A 20,403-nucleotide genomic window follows, 5' to 3' on the forward strand; every position below is an offset into this window, starting at 1 on the left:
GAAGAAGGTTAAATTGGGACAAAGTGGCGCATTTACCTGATTAATAATATGCCGTTGAGAAAGTTCTGAAATTCCGAGTATATCAGGAGATATTCGGAAAAGACATAAATTTCGGAAAATTGTTTTTATTTTTTTCTGGCTTCATTTTTCGAATAATTCGAAAATAAATTGCACTTCCACAATTCCACTTTTTTCTGCTACATAACGGTGTTTCCAGATTTGCTATCCGACGTTTCGCCTTTCGGCCACCACCATCAACTTTATTTTTTCTCATGGGCGCTACATTGTATTCTTTCTGTTTTGAATAGAACCAGATTTACCTTTTCAATGATGTATCATAAGTTATCATTCTTTTTAGAAAAATGGGAGATATTGAAAAAAATAATAATTCTTACCATAATAGGCTTTGACTTTGATGTTTCTAAATTTGACTTTCAATTTGTTACACTCAAAGACATTTTGTTATTGTACAAGTCATTGAATTTTTGGCCAAAAATGGCTTTCACGAATGAAGAAAAAAGAGATATGATACAAATGTATTATATATACGATAGAAACAGTGTTAGGACATCGAAAATGTATTTGAACTTGTATTCCGAAAGACGACAACCACATAGAACTATGTTCAAGTTATTGGATCCAAATCTCACTGAGTTTGGTTCGTCTGACAAGCCAATTAAAAACGATGGAGACAGAATCAACAATCAAAATTTGATAAATGAGGTGTGTATGAGGTAATAAGACATTGTGTCTAATTTACTAATTAACTAAAATGTAAAGACAAATTAAATTCTTTCACAATATTGCTAATTTACTTGTCTTAAATTGATTTTAAATTGTGTCCTTATGTGATAGTCAGGTAAATCTAATAATTGAAATTTTATAAGCTATATAAAGTTAATTTCACAATATTGCTTTATTTACTAGTCTTAAATTAATTTTACACTGTGTCTTATTCTATTAGGTATTGGTACACCATCGTTATTCACAATATTATTAGGTATTTTTACTTATTTCTAAACTCTCATAGGCATCTAGATGCCTGTTGTTAAAACTAATCTTAATGAACTGAAGTCTCTGGAATGGTTCCGTTGCAAAATATGATGAGCGACTGATGGTTTTTCAGGTCTTCCATATTTTAAGTGTGATTAGTGTTTCTTATATCTTATTTTAACAATTCTTTTTGTCTGTAATATCTAGCCTTTTCCGAATTCTCGACTTTGTCTTTTGGACTTAATAAAAGGCTCTGTAGTGTATGACTTGTTTTGAAAACCACTTTCATACCTACTTTCTTGAAAATCTTTCCAAAGTTCTTCGTGTATTGGTGGTATGGAACTGAGATATATTTATTTATTATGGTTTTTGTCCTTTCTAAAAGTCGAGATTTCGTTCATTCTCAACCTAAACTTCTTCTTCCTTATTATGTCATCTACAATGTCCATCTAGAAGCCGTTAGTGGCTGCTATTTCCTGTATTGTACGTCTTTCTTTTGTGAACCTCTCATGTGTTAGAGGAAAAGTCAAAAGACGATGCACTAGAAAATTCAACCCAGCACGTTTGTGTTGTCCACAGTGATGTGAACTGTCAAGAATATACCTGTACGTGCTTGTTTATTTTCTAAATATATCGTATTCTAGCACACCATATTTGCTTTTCTTTACCAAAACGTCAAGAAATGGAAGTTGTTCTTTATTTTCTAACTCATATGTGAATTTTATTGATTTTATTTAAAAAGGAAACAAAGTCCTCCATATTCGATTTTTTGTTATCGAATATTACGAAAATATCATCCACAAGCTTGCCCATATCATAGGAACATATTTTAGGTAACTTTTCTTTGGTTTCCACTTCGAATCTGCTCATGAACAGGTTTGTCACGTAGGGGGACAAGGGGTTACCCATAGCCGTTCTCTCCTGTTCATAAGAGCATCCTTCTACTTGGAACCGGTTTTGTTTCATATACAAATTAATGAGAGAAACGAATTCATCAATTTCGTTATTATTGAAATTATTTTTCTCTAGTTATTCTCCGAGGTATTGTAACTGTGGAACTAGGAAATGTGGAACTAACATCAAAAGAAACCAAAATCTCACCTTCTTGCAGAACGATGTTTTTTGTATGTTGTATGGACTCTATAGAGTTTTCTATACTAAAACCTGGTTCCGCAATAGACAAGCCTTCAAATTCCTTAGTGAGCCAGTTTGCAATTTGGTAGGTAGGAGATCCAATAGCTGACACGATGGAGCGCATTGATTTTCCCGGTTTGTGGATTTTTGGGAGGCAATATAGTTTTGACACCATTGGGTTGCAAACTTGTAAGTTGCGTTTCAGTTGGGGGGTAAGTATGTTTTCCGAATAGTTTATAGTGAAAATTTCGCGCTGGAGTGTTAAGGCAATTATAAATGAAGCGTAATACATAACTGAAAATGCATTTGACTGTAAAAAGCGGTGATCATTTATCAATGACGGAAACAACAAAGTTATCGGAATCGAGTGCAACAAGTGTGAGTTTTCTTTCTTCATCAGATACTAACTCTCTATTTACCAAAATCACACAACAGGACAACAATCAAATTCATACCATAGGAAATACAGTCCACGTACATTGATACTCAACAGATGCTCTCTTTGCATCAGAGAGAGAGAGAAGTTGAGCCATTAACTACGATGGACCCGAACTGATTTTTCGAAAACAAGACGGGCCTTGAAATCATTCATTTCAGTTGATAATTTCCGGAGGGAGAAGACCACGTATTGCACAATTGGCGGCAAGTTCTCTGTTACTGTCGAATGATTTCCACCTATGCGATGAGGATTTCATCCAACGTATAACAATCAAAGTATCAGTGTATGAAGAAATTTTGAAAAATTCAGTTTATTTTCATGTTTTCAAAATCATGGAAAGTAACAGGGTAAGAGGTAGACGGAAGAGTATCCAATACCGATGTGGCCTCACCTCTTTGAATGGCGATACTAATCCTTTGAATTAGCTCTGTTGTCATCGGTAGAGTTCAGCATTCTTTTATCAGTTTCTTTCAACAATTCAGAAGCATGAAGGTACGTCCACACTGGAGCAACATTTGGCAACTTGTAGCAATTTTATGTTGCAACAAGTTGCTAAATGTTTAATTCATTAAACTTTAACATGAAACAAACTGTCCTCACTAGTGCAACAATGTTAATGATTGTTTGCACTTGTCGAATCTCAAATTCAGTTGAGTACAACATTCTGTGCACACTGTTGTAGTTTTGTGACATCATGATGGAGAAAGAATATGGTGTACAGGAATTATTATCGGATTTAAAGAAAAATGACGTTTTATTAGAACTTCGAACCGATGGATGCTTCAAAAATTTTTGCGCATGAGTAGTTCAGATATGGAATTTTTGCTGCAAAAAATTGCATCATTGATTAGAAAAGCAGATACAAACTGTAGAAAGGCTATACCTACACAAGAACGATTAGCTGTAACATTGCGCCTTCTGGCAAATGGAGATTCCTACAGCAGCTTGATGTATTTATTTAAGATTTCGAAACAAGCTATCTCAAAGATAGTACCAGATGTATGTGATGCGCTAGTAAACGCAATTAAATACCAAGTTAAGGTAAGTAAACTTTATTGTAGGTACTTTTTTATTGATAAATTTAGAACTTTTACATGTTACTTAATTGAAATGCCTCTGCGATAATGTTTGAAGAACATTGGAGGAGTTTTCGAAAATACATTATTCAAAAAACTATTAACTCGCTGCAAACTCAACCTTCCAGAATATAGCTCTTTACCAGGACGTGAGAAATTAGTCCGTCACGTATTTTTAGGGGATGATGCCTTCTCATTATCACGAAATTTACTGAAACCCTACCCTGGGGCTCAGGACATAGGGTCTCCCAAAAGGATATTTAATTACCTTCTCAGTAGAGCGAGAAGAATATCAGAAAATGTTTTTGGAATGTTATCTTCGATTTTTAGAATATTTAAAAAACCATTAATTTTAGAACCAGAAACTGTAGAAGCTGTTGTTATGGCCTGCATTTACTTGCATAATTTTTTACGGAATAGTTCAGGATCTAAAAATTCCTACTTTCCCTAGGTACATATGACGGTGAAGATAAAGATACAGGACGTGGTTTAGAAGGATCGTTGAGAAGAGAAACTCAGAGTAATACGTTTATTCCATACAAAAAAGTTACACGAAATGCAGCAACTGAAGCAAAATATATTAGGCAAGAGTTTGCTGCATGCAAATATATATATATATATATATATATATATATATATATATATATATATATATATATAGTTTTCGTGATATTTTTTATATATACCTCCTTGTCACACATATTTTATTAATTCCTGAAACTAAAATAGATTAAAAAAGTTGTTTTTCGAAAGTGAAATATGACAAAATTGGCGCAGTCTGTAGGATTCCCCAACACTTTAGGAACACAGGGCACCTTGATTATTAGTGTAGATCCCAACCCTTCAAAGGAAGACATAATTAAAAATCCTAGCCATTGGAATATAGCAGAACGATCTCTTCACAGTTGAAGACTACGCGCATACTATATTCGTCAGAAACACGCTAGTGAAGCCGGATGTCATTTCAAGGACATTCTCGAGTAAGCAACAAAAAAAACCAATTTTGATGTGCATTGCTGAATTCGCGATTGAAATTTACAAATTAACAGATTTCTTTCAAACGCCCCGTAGTATATTGGCTACCAAATCTTTTGCAACATATTCATATATGCGTATAATACTGCTTACCGCATGGCAGTACAATATTAAAATATTCTGGTCACGCCACTCATTAAAAACCACGATCGAAGTTAACAAATGAACTTATTTTTTTCAAAAGTCCCGGAGTCTATTGGCTACCAAATCTTTTGCAAAAAATACATACGTGCGTATAATAGGTACGGCTTAGCGCATGGCAGTACAATATCAAAAAAAAATTCTGGTCGCTCTACTCATCAAAATAATCTCAATGGCAAAGCAGCAGAATTAACAAATTCTCGCGACATTCACAAACTTGGGAACAAATCAAATTATTTTTAGATCATTGTTATGGTCAATCCAAGACTTACAAAGAATTTTCCAAATGCACAATGACGTTCCGCTAATCTGCATTAACAGGATTCCTTCAACGCGAAACTACACGCGGTGACGCGGTCCTCCAAAAACAACAGCTTGCTCCAGGAGAAAAAACAGGCTCAACAAAATCTCATTGAAACTATGATACTGAACACCCCTTTAGTAAGTTTAGAAGCTACTATAGGACAGATATTAAGAGCAGGAGATCCACCCTCCATGCTCGAAGCTATAAAACCAATTAAAAAAGAATCACAACTTTTTTATTTTCAGCAACAAAAACTAGCCAACAAAAAAACCTAATCTTACAAAAAAATTCTCCAATCTCTATAAATGACAGGGAAACAAACATTAAATGTCGAGTAAAGTCCCCCAAAACAAACAAAATTTTCAGAGACCAAATTTCTGTCAAAACTTTTGAAGATCAAACCTCAAATGCAAACTTTAATGCTATCACCTGCCACACACAGAATACCTTACGGAAGAGACACTCATCCAGGGGCACTTTGATATTGAGGAGTCAAGTTTCTGTGACCTATATTCTGTGTTCAAGGTGTTTTATGTCATTTTTAGCGGTAAGTTGAAATTATTTGAAACTTATCAGATATATAATTTGATTACAGTCGAGGAATTATTCCGATATCATCTCGGAATGTTATTAGGTCAATATTTTTTAACAATTTTCACCAAACTAGCCCAAGTTTACTATGTTCAAGTTCACTAACAACTCGACGAGATTTTTAGGTTGACACTAATCTGATAAGGATTGGTATCTATCCCAAAACAGGTGTCTCAAGCCTTCACTAAAAAGAGGCGACATGAACATGAACAGCAGCAATAGAGTCGATAAAAAAAGAAAACTGATAAGATATCACTCAAGATGATGCTAAGGGTTCATATATAGGTGGTTACGAAATAGTACTGATTTAGACGAAAATAATCTGAGGCACAGTAGAAAAAAAAGAAACCGTTCTTCCTCCAGTGACGTCACGTATTTGTTTAGGCGAGTTCTCAAACTCAACAGGAAATTTGAAATATGTTTTAAAATCTGTTTTTCCGTTAACCAGCTGTCGCACCCCTACGAACGACAACCCTCAGAAGTTGAAACTTGTGCGAACTAAGGATTAACGAGGTCTTACCTTTTAACGTGTGATTCCTAACACGGGTTGACGATAGCAAGTGAAAATCGATCCTTCAGACTAGGGCTTGAACCACCGATCAACACGGCAGTCAATTTGAGTGAGTGAACAAAGCACCCACGTCGAAACCACGTAGAAACGCGCTAACTTTTCGAATGGACCAATAAATGAATTCATGGGATCCATCGTTGACTCATTGATGAATTTGAGAATTCGCGTTTTATTTCATTAATTTCTTCTTTGTTGATTGTTTTTTTGCCTCATTTCTTATGCGTTTCTAGAGTGTCTAGCAGAGTACAAGAATTCTTTAATATAACAATAACTAGACAATTTGATTCAAGGAAAATGTTTTCGTTAAATTTTCACTGGACAATTTATAAAACCGCAACAACCACAACACTTTTTTCGCTATACAATAGATTCCTCAGGCTCGGTTTACTAGCCTAGATTTCGTTCTCTTCAATAGTTCCAATTTTAATTAGGCAAAATATATAAAAAATTATATTTAGGAGTCTATTCTATAATTTTCTGATATCAAGTTGACGGAAAAATATATTCCACAAGAAAAAGACAAAGAAGTATTTGATTTTCCTTACCATCTATGACCCTGAAAATATTTGCTCGTCGCTTCTGCGATAAGAAGTACAAAATTATTCAAGTGGTAACTATTCATTCAATAGAATTATAATTGTCCAGATACAGTTTACATTGACCGCATTAAAAATTGGTTCGGTAGAAATTATTATTATATAAATAGATAAACAGATTTCAACATTCAATACAAATATTACAATAACTAAGTACAGCTCTTCTTTAATCGTTAAATTTATTTAGTGTTGTGTTGACACTATGAAGAGTTTACAATAAATATGTCGGTTCAATGAGAAACAACCCGAAGTCTACCAATAATACAGGAATTCAAAACATAATAGAATCGGAAATCACTAATGTATTAACACGTATAATAATATAATTCCAAAATTATGGACTTTGATAGTACTGTATTTGAACTTCAACTAACCATTTTTCAGTTATAAGAAATGAGTATAGTCTTTTCAGAAAATATCTTTTCTGTTTTATGAGAATTATTTATGATAGTATTATTTTTTGTCAATATTGCAAAAATACGGTACACAGCTTGTACATTTTGTATAGACTTTAGTGACATTTCTTATTATCATTTTTGAGTGACAACTGGTCAAAAATCGAATAAGTCATTGCTATCAACTGCTAGGCAGTTACCGTAATGTTTGATTTACTTTCGACAAAAGAGTGAAGGGTAAGTTGATACACTTAGTAACAATGGAATAATAGTATTTTATTTAACGAGCAAGAAATGTGTCCATTACTTCTTGTGAGAATGAAGTTTGTCGACGAGAGTCGAAGGCGAACATCGTCAATCATTCGGGCGAGTAATGCCCATTTCTCGAGAGTAGAATGAATACTTTTTTGGATACTTATAACAGTAATATTTCAAAATAAGATTTATTGGTGAAGAATATCCTGGATGATAATTGTCAAAAATGTGTTTTCCGTGTGTATCACATGCTAGAATCCTAGCATGTGATAGTAATATCATAATGTGGAAACGCTTGACAAAGCTATTGTATAGGGATACGTGTTTCGATTTTGAAAACTGTCTGGTGGAAATCTCACAATAAAGTAATACTTGAACAAATTATGGACTTTATCAAGTATCGGCCAATTCCATCATATATCATATTTTTTTCTTGATATATTTCTTAACAGATCTGCAGTCGTCATTTTCGCCACATTATTAATTTCTGGAGGAGTATATTCGTTTTCACTTTTCGAATTCATTAAAACTAATTTTTTAAACGAGAATTGTCACTACAATGTTTAACTTTGACGTTTGAAAACAATTTTGAAGTAGGTAAATTCTCAAGGCTTACTTTGCGAATGAAAAGGATTCAAAAACAACTGTAAAGTGATGAATTTGCTCATCTGTGAATGGTCTCAAGGTAGTGAGTTATGAATCTGATCAACTGTGATTCGTTTAAAGGTGTGAGTTATGGATTCTTTTGGTTACTTAACAGGAAACGGTCACATACTTTATATGGTTTTTTTTCAATCGTCATAGAAAAATATATTTTTTTCCTTTGATTACCAAACAGATGCGTGATCCAAGTGATGATCATTATTATTATTTTTGTTTTAAATCACAGAACAGTTCACTCTATACCAAGATTACTTTCAATTAGGATACAGATTATTCAATAAACAGTGCAAAAAGAATTGAGCAGGGACATATCAAAACTCAGGGTTTTGTTCGTACCACTGAACCTTACCATTAAAATGGAGTGGTTCGTAATATATAACATTTCTAAGTTGTAAGTACCGTTTACGTTGCCTTTTGTGTAAACATAGCACTGACGTCATTTCTCAGTAACTACAATCATTATACCTATTCTTCGTAACCAATAAACATTATTACTTATGTGAATCGTTGATTTTTGTCCCATGATACGAATACGATTTACTTTCGAGCGACGGAGCTGTGAGAATCTTATGCCGATTTAAAATACCGATAGAAGCAAAACTCGTCTATCCTTTCGATGAGTATATTTGTTGAACTTAAGTTACAGTTACAAATTCAAATCACTATCATCAAATTTCAGGTTATGGGTTAGAAAAATTTAAATTTCAAAAACAGTTATGAAAGTAGCTGAGATATATCGGTTTTCTTTTCTTTGAGAATTAAACTAATGAAGTTCCTGCTCACACTGTTGAAGATTTACATCTTTATTATTTCTACTCATTTATTGACATTTCATTAGTTATATAAATTTGTCATTTTGACCTTTAGGCCTATTAGGCCACTTATTTTATTAAAGAAATAATGCCAAGACGCAGGAGGAATAGAAAAAATCGGAAACGGCAAGCAAAACATTCTGAAAATGATGTAATGAAGACAGTAGTCCAAGTATCTCCGGGTTATGACCTAAAAGATGTTAATGATTCTCTAGAGAGTAAAGCTGAAAACCTTGAAGTTATAGACCAGTTAAGAACACCAAGCCCACAGAATTTTTTTCCAGAAAATGATATATTAATTAAAACTACACCTGTTAACAGAAATCGATCAAATAGAGATAGAAAATCCATGTATGAATCGTTCAATATAACGAATCTCAATATTTTGTTCCAGTCTGATTTCAATTTCAGTGGTATAAAGTCTGGAAGTGATGTCTGTTTAAATAAAAGTGATGTTTCGCCAATCAAACGGTCTCAATCTAGTAGTCCAAAACTGCTTTCATCGTATGAAACAAATCCTGTAAGGGTCAACCAGAGTACACAGACCAATACAAATTTTGATACTTTTCTCAAGAATTGCAATGAAATTATTGAAACTCCTAAAATGAGCAGAGTCTACCTCTTAGAGGAGACTCCCATAGAAAAGCCTTTTCCCATTTTCAAGTTGAAAACCGAAGCTAACAAAAGTAAAAAGAATGTTATTTATGGGAATGAGGTTAATATCAATCCATATTTGAAAAAAGAATTCAATTTGATGAGGCAAGAAGGTATCCATAGAGAATCTTCATTTTTCTCCCCCATATCACAGATCAGATCTTCGTCAACTCCTATAGAAATATTAAGAAATGCTACTGCCGATAATGTTGTGGATTGCAGTTTTAATATTGGTAAACTCAATAATCAGGCCAGCCCAATAACTCCTAAATTTGAAGCCAGTGTTAATCTGAACAACTTTCCTGTTTCTGACAAAGTAAGTATTATATTAACCAAAAAGCACTGTAATTAACCTTTTTTATGCAGTTCAATTTGGGAGGTCGATTCCAGGAGGCAAATATATTTCTTCATGATATAATGTAAAAGCACTAATGACACTAAAACGAACCCCAGTCTCTAGTTTGTATGGAAAGATATACCTATATATTATAAATTTGAAAAATAACAATAAATTGATGGATGTAGCCGTTACTGTGTGGTAGAGATCATCATGAAAAGTGAGAAATGTAAATCTATGTTTTTTTACCACTTTTATTTGTAACTTACCTTACTACAGTGTACATTTTCAATTGAAAATGTCCTTATACAATTATTTCAAAATAATACAGTAAACTAAAGTTTATTGTATTAGTTTGAAAATGTCCTCATAGGCTGAAACTGCAGTTATGTTAGTACAAATAAAAGAGGTAAAAAATACATAGAAAGTTTCATTTCTCATTTTTCAAGAAAAATACCAGGTGTACGTCAGCCATATTGTCAATATTTCACATGCATTCAACCATGTTTTAATGTATATTAAAAAAATTGAACACTTTTTGACTATGGAAAATTTATTATGAATCCCACATTTTTTCCACTGTATTTTCTAGCATCATCTTTGTTGTAGTGAGAACTTTTTGTGGCTGAACATATTCATGTGAGTAGGTGATGACCTTTTTTATTATGTGAGAAATTTGAATATTAGGTAGTGGTTACTAATAGTACATATTTTTCCTTTGAATATTGTAGTTCTAAATTATCTCCTGTTTTCTCCCTCATTTCTTTTGAGTACTTGAGTCTCTATGATAATATCACCTTTTTAAAAGTTTTTAGACTTCTATTCGAGTCACGACTAATTAAATAAAATATTTAAACTTTTCAGATGATGCAGAATGTCATCACCTACTCAAGTGAAAATGTTCAACCACCAACCTGCGATGTTTGCAGCTAACTGATTAATTATGAAAATTGATTGTGCTAACTTGACTAGTCAAAACCACTCTCTGAGATATACAAAAGTAGAATGCATATAAAATTCATAACAAAATAAAATAAACTAAAATACGTTCACCATTATAATACAAAAACTTGTTCAATATAGTTATATACTCTATATCAGTATAGTTAATCACCTGATGATTTAACTTGGTTGGTGAAAATGCTCTCTCTAGTACATGAAAGAAACTTCATTTGCCTTACAGAAATTACATACACAGAATGAAGACAGTAACAGTTTTGTTTAAGCACATTACAATGGGAGTAGTGTTTTTTATAGACTCATTCCATGCCAGAGGTTTCAGTTTTATTTTTCAGTATAAAAACCTTTAATACTGTTCAGAGTAACATGTCACATTTTCAGACATTTGCAACCATCCAAAAGTCTACTTACTGGTCTCAACAATTTCAAGAAATTTTCTTCAGTGTTGTGTTTAATTTGAGGCGTGTTGAATGTCAGTATACTTTTGTGGTTTATAAAATTGAATAAGCACTCCAGGATTCTGTTGAAACGAATTTGATCAATTTGGGTGGTCTGACTTATAAACTTTCTGTCACTTTCCTCACAGCTTATTTAATTAATTTTAGGCTTCTCAGGTTTCATCATCTTGTTTGTAAAACTACCTATCAGTAAACAAGCAGTTTTGAACTTAGGACCTAGCCCATTAATTTTCGTTTGTATGAAATCAAAATAAACTTTGCCTTATTTAACTTATCGTCATGTCTATAAGGATACCCATTACTTTCAGCTATGTCCCTGAAATCAATTTTTCCAATATCGTATTGTAAGGACAAAAAAGTGTTTTGTTGCTACTTGGGAAACACTTAACTTGTTCATTTTTCATATATAAGTACTTTCTGATCATTCCCATATTGATTTCAATTTAAGAGCCACCGGTAGACAGCTGTTTCTGCCTATTGGGCATCGTCAGTACCGGGCAGGCGGTCCTCGATTGAAGACAAAATGTGAAAAACCAGAAAAGTACTTGATAAAAATAGCTGCGTACACGCAAGTGAAACATAAGTAGAACCACCTATTGGTGTGACACCCAATTTTCTCTTCATGGGAACTTGTTTAATTGTTATACTAACCACATGTTAATTTCAGGTGAAAAACAAAGAAGACAGTATAAGGAGTCTTCGATTGCACACATTTAATGTGTCAAGAAGAAAAAGTTACAATTCACATTTGAAATCGCCAACATCGCGAATAAATGGCAGTTCCAAAATATCTAATAGGAGTCGCCAATTATCATATTCTATACTTGATATAAGTCAAAGGTCTTTAGTTGATATTACTTCAAGGCCTTCAAATCGAATGGGAACCTGCCAAAAGGTTTTTATGAGATTAAAAAAATACTGCGAGGCCTCTCAGAACTGGTCGACTAAAATTTTTGAAACTTGTGCTCAGTTAGGACTTCAACTGAAAAACGTAATTTATTTTTTCATTCATCATTTACTTCACTTTCAATTAAAAAACTACATATATTTTTACTGAAATATTCTGACTACTCAGTTTATCAACAGTTATTTTGAAGTTATTTTGATCGTATGTTTTTCCTCTAAAGATGAAACAGTATTTTGTACAAGGTAAGAGATAGAGTTCGTTAAATTGTGACAATGTTGCTGTTTTCGAGAACTGTTTGCTTTGCCAAGGGAATTTTAATGCTCTTTAAATTTATTATATTTGGGAAAAAAAAAGCTTTTTAGTTTTTTACTTCTCCAGATATGGCAATTTGATGACTAACAGATTATTTTTTTATAAAGGCCTCGAATGAAACCATTATTTTGTCTCTGTATGTACCATAGCTGATGCTAACTGAATAACTTTTTCAGAGTGGAGGTAATGTCGAATTTTTCATTAATGGTTTCTGAAATATGCACATTTTATAGGAACATCATATAAATTCATCACTTCATTTTTGTAAAACACCTTTTCAGTTTTTTCATTACTGATTGACATCCACAAAAGATCATATCCTATAGTGGAACATGGTGTAACATAAAAGTGCAAGTTTTTTTTAAACTCACTAGGAATATTAGAGGTTTGTGGTAGCACATTTCAAGTTCTTCATTATTTATTAATGAAATGAAATAGGAATGCCAACAATTTTTCATGTAACAGATGTTATACATAAAGAGATTTAATATAATTTCCTTTTGAAATATTATCGGGACTACAGTTGAAAAACCTAATAATTTATCTGATGAAAGTCTCATACATATCTGAGAGAATTACATTTCTCAATATAGATACACATTTGAAATAGAAGTTAAACTTGGCCCAAGTCGGATGGTACTCTGTATAGAAGTTATATGAACTATTCCATCAGAATAACGTATTCTGATAGCTAAATTCAAATTTGAATAATTCTGTCTAATTCATAAATAATTTCCATTAGCTTGTTTAAATTGATACTTCTATAATGACTTTTCTCTCAGCGTCTATCAATACCTTGGGTTGAGAAAGAATTTGACCTACTTCAGTTTATTTTTTGACTTAAAACTGTACTACTTTGAAGTTTTGTCTTTTTTAATAACCAGTTTTTGTTTAGCTTATTTATTTTTCAGAGTTTGAGTTCGCTGTGTACCAATGATCATTTCAATTCAATAAATAAATGTGGCGAGGAAGCTCGTTGTAGATGTGAAGAGTACAGACAGGAAATCTGTAATCTTAATGTGAAAATTAATGAGTTATCTGAAGAAATGAAGTTTGTCAAATCCCAAATTGACATACAAAAAAACTACAAAACAAATATCGAACATCTCAATGACGAACTGCAGATGGTAAGAGTGGTTTTCGATTCATCATTTACTATAGTTGATTTAAATCAGTATATATAGGTTTTGATTTGAAATCAGTATCAGAATATGTACTTTTGTTATAAGAAAATGTTCTCGTTAACAAAGTAAACAACCGCTATTCAAAAAGGATGAAAAGTTAACAGAAATAACAATCTGTATTAGAGAAAATATTAGGATTTGGTAAGAAAGTTGCTTAGTTATTGGAAAGAAAGAAGAAAAAAAAAACCCTTTAATGATACAATCACTACCTACAACATACTTTTTTTTATCTTTTACTTTTACTTTAGGAATGTTGTCACAATATAATTCAATAAGAGCATTCATACACAATACTTTCACTTTTACTTTTTCTTTTGTTCTTTGGCTGAGTACTTTTTCTTCAAGGATTCTTTAAAGTAAAAGAATGCATATGTATTGATGGATAATGTGCTCAATATTATTTGTAACATAAGCCTGTTTTTATTGATATTGACTTATTCTACTATTGAATGTGAAGTGTAACTACTATCTACGTATAATTCGACTCGCACGCCGTTTCAGATATTTTCAATAATTTGTCCAAAATCTATAATATCGTGGCAAATTTGTTTATTCAAAATACCATAAATTCACATCTACAGCACATACCGCTACTTTTTCATTAACATTGGTGTATGAATGACCCAGTTCAACAATTTTTAATACATATTATAAAAGTGAAAGATTAAGTAAAATTTAAAGTTGAGTGTATAAATCAATCAATATAAATCAATCATTACTTCTGCTAAAACATAGATTTTAGTGATTCAAAAATTTTGAAATTTTAACCAGTCATTGACAACTGAAAGAGGCTTTGAAATTGTGCAAAGGTGAATTTGAACATTGTTTTGTATAACAGATAGGCTGATAATTAAATGCCAGCAAGATAATAAAACTCCTTTAAATTGAAACTAATGGAAAAGACCAATTCTCATTGCCCACATTCATAAAGTACTGACGAAGTAAAAGAAAACATAAATAATTCATTATACCTGGATTATTGATATATCAAGAATAAATTTTGAAATTTTTGGAATCATTTGAACTAAGTAATAGAAAAGTTATGCAAGAAGAAAATGGAAAGCAACCTCGAGATTGCAGCTTTACAGTTATTTCGAAATTTGAAAACGAACTGAAAAATAAAAGTAGAGAATTAATAATAATAATATTATCTTTATTTCTCAAATTAAAAAGTACAGTTGTTGCAATACTGTTACAATGTACAATAATTGGAGAAGAGTCGTCAAAAGCATATATTTATTTATAAATACAAAGTGTAAAGTCGGACAAAACTAATCAAGTAAATCAATCAAGTAAATAAGATAATATAAAAATAATTTAGTAATTTATCCCCGTAGCATTGAAGTTGATAAGTCATCTAAATTATGAATATGAATGAGCATTTACTGAGTCTATAATTTATAGTTGTTCGATAAATTCCTGAAAAGTGTAACAGCTCATTTGTAGCAGCAGTTTCTGTAACCTATATTTAAACACATAAGAACTGGGAGAATCCTTGACATCTTCAGGAAGAATATTGTAGAATTTACATTTATTAAAATCTACACTTTTTTTATACAATGCTGTTCTATGAGCATTTGAAACCAAGAGACCCTTTGATCGAGTATTGTGGTCATGTTGATGTGGTTGAAAGATAGATTTATGTCTAAATACATATGCACAAGATTCTAATATATATGTGCTGGCGACTGTCAGAATATTCAGTTCTTTGAATGCATTCCTGCATGACTCCCTGTAACCTAGTTGAGCAATTATTCTTATCACATATTTTTGAATTAGGAATACCCTTTGCACAGCTGCACCAGTGCCCCAGTTCAGAATCCCATAACGAATGTGAGAATGAAAATTGGCACGATACAAAGTTTTCAATGCATTGATACTACAGTGATTAGACATGAACCTAATGGAGAAGCAACATTTTTTCAATTTAGTACAAAGTGCATCAAAATGGGGATGCCATGACAGGTTTTTGTCCAGAACAATTCCCAGCATATTTACTCTTTCAACTGGACTTATCATTTCATCATTTAAATATATCTCCACGTTGTTTAGGCTGCGATTAGAGAATAAGATGATATCGGTTTTGCCTTTGTTGAGTTTTAAGTTATTTTCCGACCAAAGATTTATTTTACTGCATATATCTTCTGTGGTTCTCCTCAAGCTTTCCATGTTTTCTTCTATTATTAGTATGTTGGTGTCGTCTGTGTAACTAGTAACATATGTTGTGGTATTATTGGTAATAAATGTTATAAGATCGTTAGCAAACACCAAGAAGAATAATTAACCCAAATTAGATCCTTGAGGTACTCCCTGGCTAATCTTAGATTCACTACTAATGCATTTGCCAACTTTGACTCTTTGTCTTCTTTCTTTAAGATATGATGTAACTGTCATGTGGTAGCCCTCTTATACCCGATCTGAATAGTTTTGAGAGTAACAATTCATGATCTACACAGTCGAAGGCACAAGAGAAGTTTATAAAAAGACCTAGAACACACTTCTTTTTGTCCAGGGCATTGATAATTCTGGTCTGAAACTCATATAATGCTGATTCTGTGCTTTTGAACTTAGTGAACCCATGCTGCGATGTCGACAGAGTTTTATTATTCTCAAAGAATTTGGTTAATTGTTTTTTTATATTTAGTTCAAATGGTTTAGAGAGACTTGACAGCAGACTGATTGCTCTGTAATTATCTAAATCGCTCTCATCACCTCTTTTATAGATGGGGAATACTGTTGCGAGTTTCAAATTGTCTGTGTAAATTCCCTTTGTAGATGATACATTTATGAGGAGAGTTAAAGAGGTACAGAGTTCATTCCGAGATTTTTTCAGCAGGTTGTTAGAAATATAGTCATATCCACATGCATTAGAGTTTTTTAGTTGGGCAATAAGCTTTATTACATCACTCTCACAAACGGCCGTCATAAAGAAGCTGTTTTTGACGGTACATTATTCTCAAGAAATTTTGAATCATTCGTGTTTATTTCGACGAGTGTTTTCAAGAAATTTTCATTTAATTTTTCGGATAGTATTGTATCTTTGATAATGACCTCGTTTTCCTTGACAACAATTTCCTTCTCTCTTTTGGATCTTTTTTGTATATTATTGATAATTTGCCAGGTAGTTTACGGTTTATTATCTGAGTTTATAATATGAAAATCATTATATTCCTTTCTTCCACATTTCAATTTTTCTCTATAACTCTTATTAAAATATTTACTGATTTCTTCATAGGTGTCATCATACCTAGCAATTGAGGTGTATAATGTTACTTTATTTTTCATTTCTTCGAATTCTGTTGTCATAGTTATTTCCTTTACTTTTTTCAATAGAAAATCTTCTCATTGGAAACGAGATTTCAAAATATTATAGAAGAGTCTCAGAAAATTTTTTATACACCAGATTTGGACACCCTATTGTATACATTTCAGACCAGTTTTCCTGTTTCAAGTAATTCTGAAATATTGAAATATTTTCTATACAATAGTCCCTGCGGTAGTAGTAAGGGTTTTTATGCTGATCTTTTTCGGTCTCATCTTTTATGTACAAAACTACGCAAAATGGTCAGACAGATGCAGGTCCTTCACCACTACTTCAAAGAATCTCCCACATCTGATCAGAAAATTATCATTGCATGCCTTCGAGTGAGGAGTGCAAAATGCAATTCCAAACGTACATACACAAAAAATTCCAGAAAGAAGTGAACAAAATGTGATATAATAATCTTTGGATCTGAAAGTTCAACAGAAAGTTTACCAGAAATTGTAATTGATGAAATCACAAATTCCACTTGATATTAGTGACATAGATAATATTTTTACAGTTGTAAAGGAAAATAACCTCATATTTGAAGAAGGTAATAATACTTAGAAGCTACTCAAACCTTTGAGGAATTAATATCAGTATATCAGAAAAATATACAACTGAAGAATAAAAGGAGACTAAATATTATTTATAGTTTCAAATTTGCTAGAGAAATTAAAATTACTGATTTTCTCAAGAACAGACCGAGAGTACATGGCTAAACAAATGGAATCTGGCGGATATCTACGTAGGCAGTTGAAGCAGAGTCCATCATTCTAATACCCTAAGAAAATAGAATGTGTACTAGTGAAGCACCGATTAAGCCCATTCCCTCATCTTCCATGTTCTGTATTGATCCTCAAGAAGTCTTCACAGCAGGAAAAACATTGGGTCTAAATGAAACATAAGTTATTTGAGAAACAGAACTAGCACTAAATTAGGAGAATTCGGTCTAATAAATAGTGATAAAAAAAAACTCAAGTTCAAATAACCCCAACACATAAACTTAAAAAAAACCTGAAAATTAAATGTGAGTGTAACTTTTGACGTATTCTTAAGTACTTTGTTTTCAATTCACGTTAATTGCTTAATCAGTTTTTCTTAATGTAACTGCCCCAAAAAACTTGATGGTCGGTTTATTGCGGGTACATCACTGGAATCATTGGTATATTGATGGCAACACTTCATTTCATGTATTTGTGTTCACATTACTGCATCATATAAAATTTTGCTATCATTTGTGTTGCTGTGTACCTGCAATCATTGTTGTTTGTTTGGGAATCATATTGATTGTGACGGATATCGTGAAAGTGTAATAAATAATTATATATTTGTATTATTTATTTATTAATGGGAGGAACCCTTATTCATATAAGATTTATGCATACAAAAATATCATACGTAAAAAAGGGAGAAACCATTATACATATGAGATTTACACATATAAAATATTATATTATACATAAAAAATGCTCATGTGTGATTGGTTTCATGTAAAAACGTAATGAAAAAAGTTACCCTTATTTATATAAGATTTATACATACAAAAATATTATATTAAAAATATCATGTTTGTTCGAGGGTGGTTGACAATGTTTCATGGTGAATTTCATTAATTCAAACTTCCATTGTCTAATCTCTAATATGTTCCCTGAAAGAATCAATAAAATTAAAATGAAAAGCTGAAAATAACAATTATATTAAGCAAAAAAAAACCCTGAAATGAAATTAAAATAAAATACAAGCAACAAATGATAATTGAACAATTAAAAAGAAATAAAAATTAAAAGATTTCAAGCCAAGTTATTTCACAACGTTTCCATTGTTAGTATTCATCGGAAGACGATTGTGAATACTACTAGTACTATTAGTATACTATGAGTATTATCAATTAATTTTTGCAAATGTTCATTATAATCTGAATTAATGAAATAGGACTGCATGAAAAATGAGAAATAAAACTTTCTGAGTTTTTCATGATGATCTCCTACCTCGTAGTAAAGGCTACATCCATCAATTTATTAGTGGCCTAACTACTACTTGTTAGTAGTACCTAACCACTACCCGTTAGTACTACCTAACTCTACCTGTTATTGTTCCTATGCTAATAAACTAACTGTTTTTCAATAACTCCAATTTGTTATGCATTTCCTCTGTTAATGACTACCTACATTTTTTCTCTAATATTTATCGTGTTTTTTTTTAGAATTATTACCTATAAGACCAAACAAAGGGCTGTTTGAAATAGGACCTTTTTCGCTATTCATAGAACTCATTCCATACTTTTCAATTTACAAGCTTTCAAAGGCATCCAGAAACCTATTTTCGTGTACCGGCCTCAACAATTTTAAACGTGTTTCACTTATTTTGTGGTCGTTCTCTATGGCATACTAATAGACTAGATTTCTCCGGTCTATGAAAGCAAACATGCGAAACATGATCCTTGTAGCCAGCTAATATAGTCGTTTGGTTTGACCAACAAATTTCTTATCACAATCCTCGCAGCTTATTTCGTGAATCCCAGACTTTTCTTTTTCCAACATCTTGTCTTTTGGACTGCCCAACACTTGTTGAAGTGTACGTGCAGTTTTAAAAGCCACTCTCATATTAAATTTTTTGAGTGTGGACCAACCCATTGGTGTATTTGGGTTCATATGAAAGCACTATGAAATTTTAATCTACCTCTTTTCGAAAAGGCGAGGCATGATGAAAATACTCCCTAAATTTGTTTTCTAATTGATTTATTCACTATGTTTGATGGATACCCGTTGCTTTCAGACACCTCCCTAACAACTTTTTTCTGAATCTCATACCTTTCTTTGCTCAAGGAAAATGTGAGCAGTCTATGGACAAGAAAATGTAGTCCCGCCATTTTTTGTTGTGGGCAATGATGGGAGCTGTTAGTGATATACCTGAAAGTGCTCGTATTTTTTCTATATACATCAAACTCTAGACCCTTATTGACATTTTCAATAACTAGTACATCCAGGAATGGTAGTTCTTCATTATTTTCAGTTTCATATGTGAATTTTATCCAATTCTTATTGAAAATGGCAAATAAATCATCCATCCAGTAATCCAACTATTTCCTTGCTTCCATTTCAAATCTGCGGCAATGGAAAATCTGTTGTCTTCTTTCATGGCTAATCTGTTCTGCCGTGCTAAGGAAGAAGGTCGTACGTAACTGACAATTTGATCATTTTGAGATAATCGCATTTTAAGACTTATTTCAATGCCATCCACATTTCTGATAGGAAATTGATTATTCTCGGGGTGGGAGTT

The 20,403-nt window shown here is 32.2% G+C and overlaps 1 protein-coding gene across 5 annotated transcripts in view; it reads left to right on the top strand.

The window, feature by feature from the left end:
- The first annotated feature begins 8,662 nt into the window (after positions 1 to 8,662).
- The window catches only part of LOC111507959 (uncharacterized), a 38,787-nt gene continuing 27,046 nt past the window's right edge, over positions 8,663 to 20,403 (top strand). For 2 of the 5 annotated variants that reach the window (XM_074185774.1, XM_023163353.2), the window contains exons 1-3: positions 8,666 to 9,975; positions 12,082 to 12,405; positions 13,545 to 13,760. In XM_074185774.1, the coding sequence (XP_074041875.1) occupies positions 9,094 to 9,975; positions 12,082 to 12,405; positions 13,545 to 13,760 (1,422 nt within the window). In that variant the 5' untranslated portion in view covers positions 8,666 to 9,093. Of the gene's footprint in view, positions 9,976 to 12,081; positions 12,406 to 13,544; positions 13,761 to 20,403 lie in introns of all 5 variants that reach the window. The other 3 variants (XM_023163352.2, XM_023163351.2, XM_023163354.2) reach the window with 3 other exon arrangements.

This window comes from Leptinotarsa decemlineata, unplaced genomic scaffold (genome assembly GCF_025532065.1).
Source record: "Leptinotarsa decemlineata unplaced genomic scaffold, Ldec_3_MD MMD2_tig00078346_RagTag_RagTag, whole genome shotgun sequence".
Lineage (NCBI taxonomy): Eukaryota > Metazoa > Arthropoda > Insecta > Coleoptera > Chrysomelidae > Leptinotarsa > Leptinotarsa decemlineata.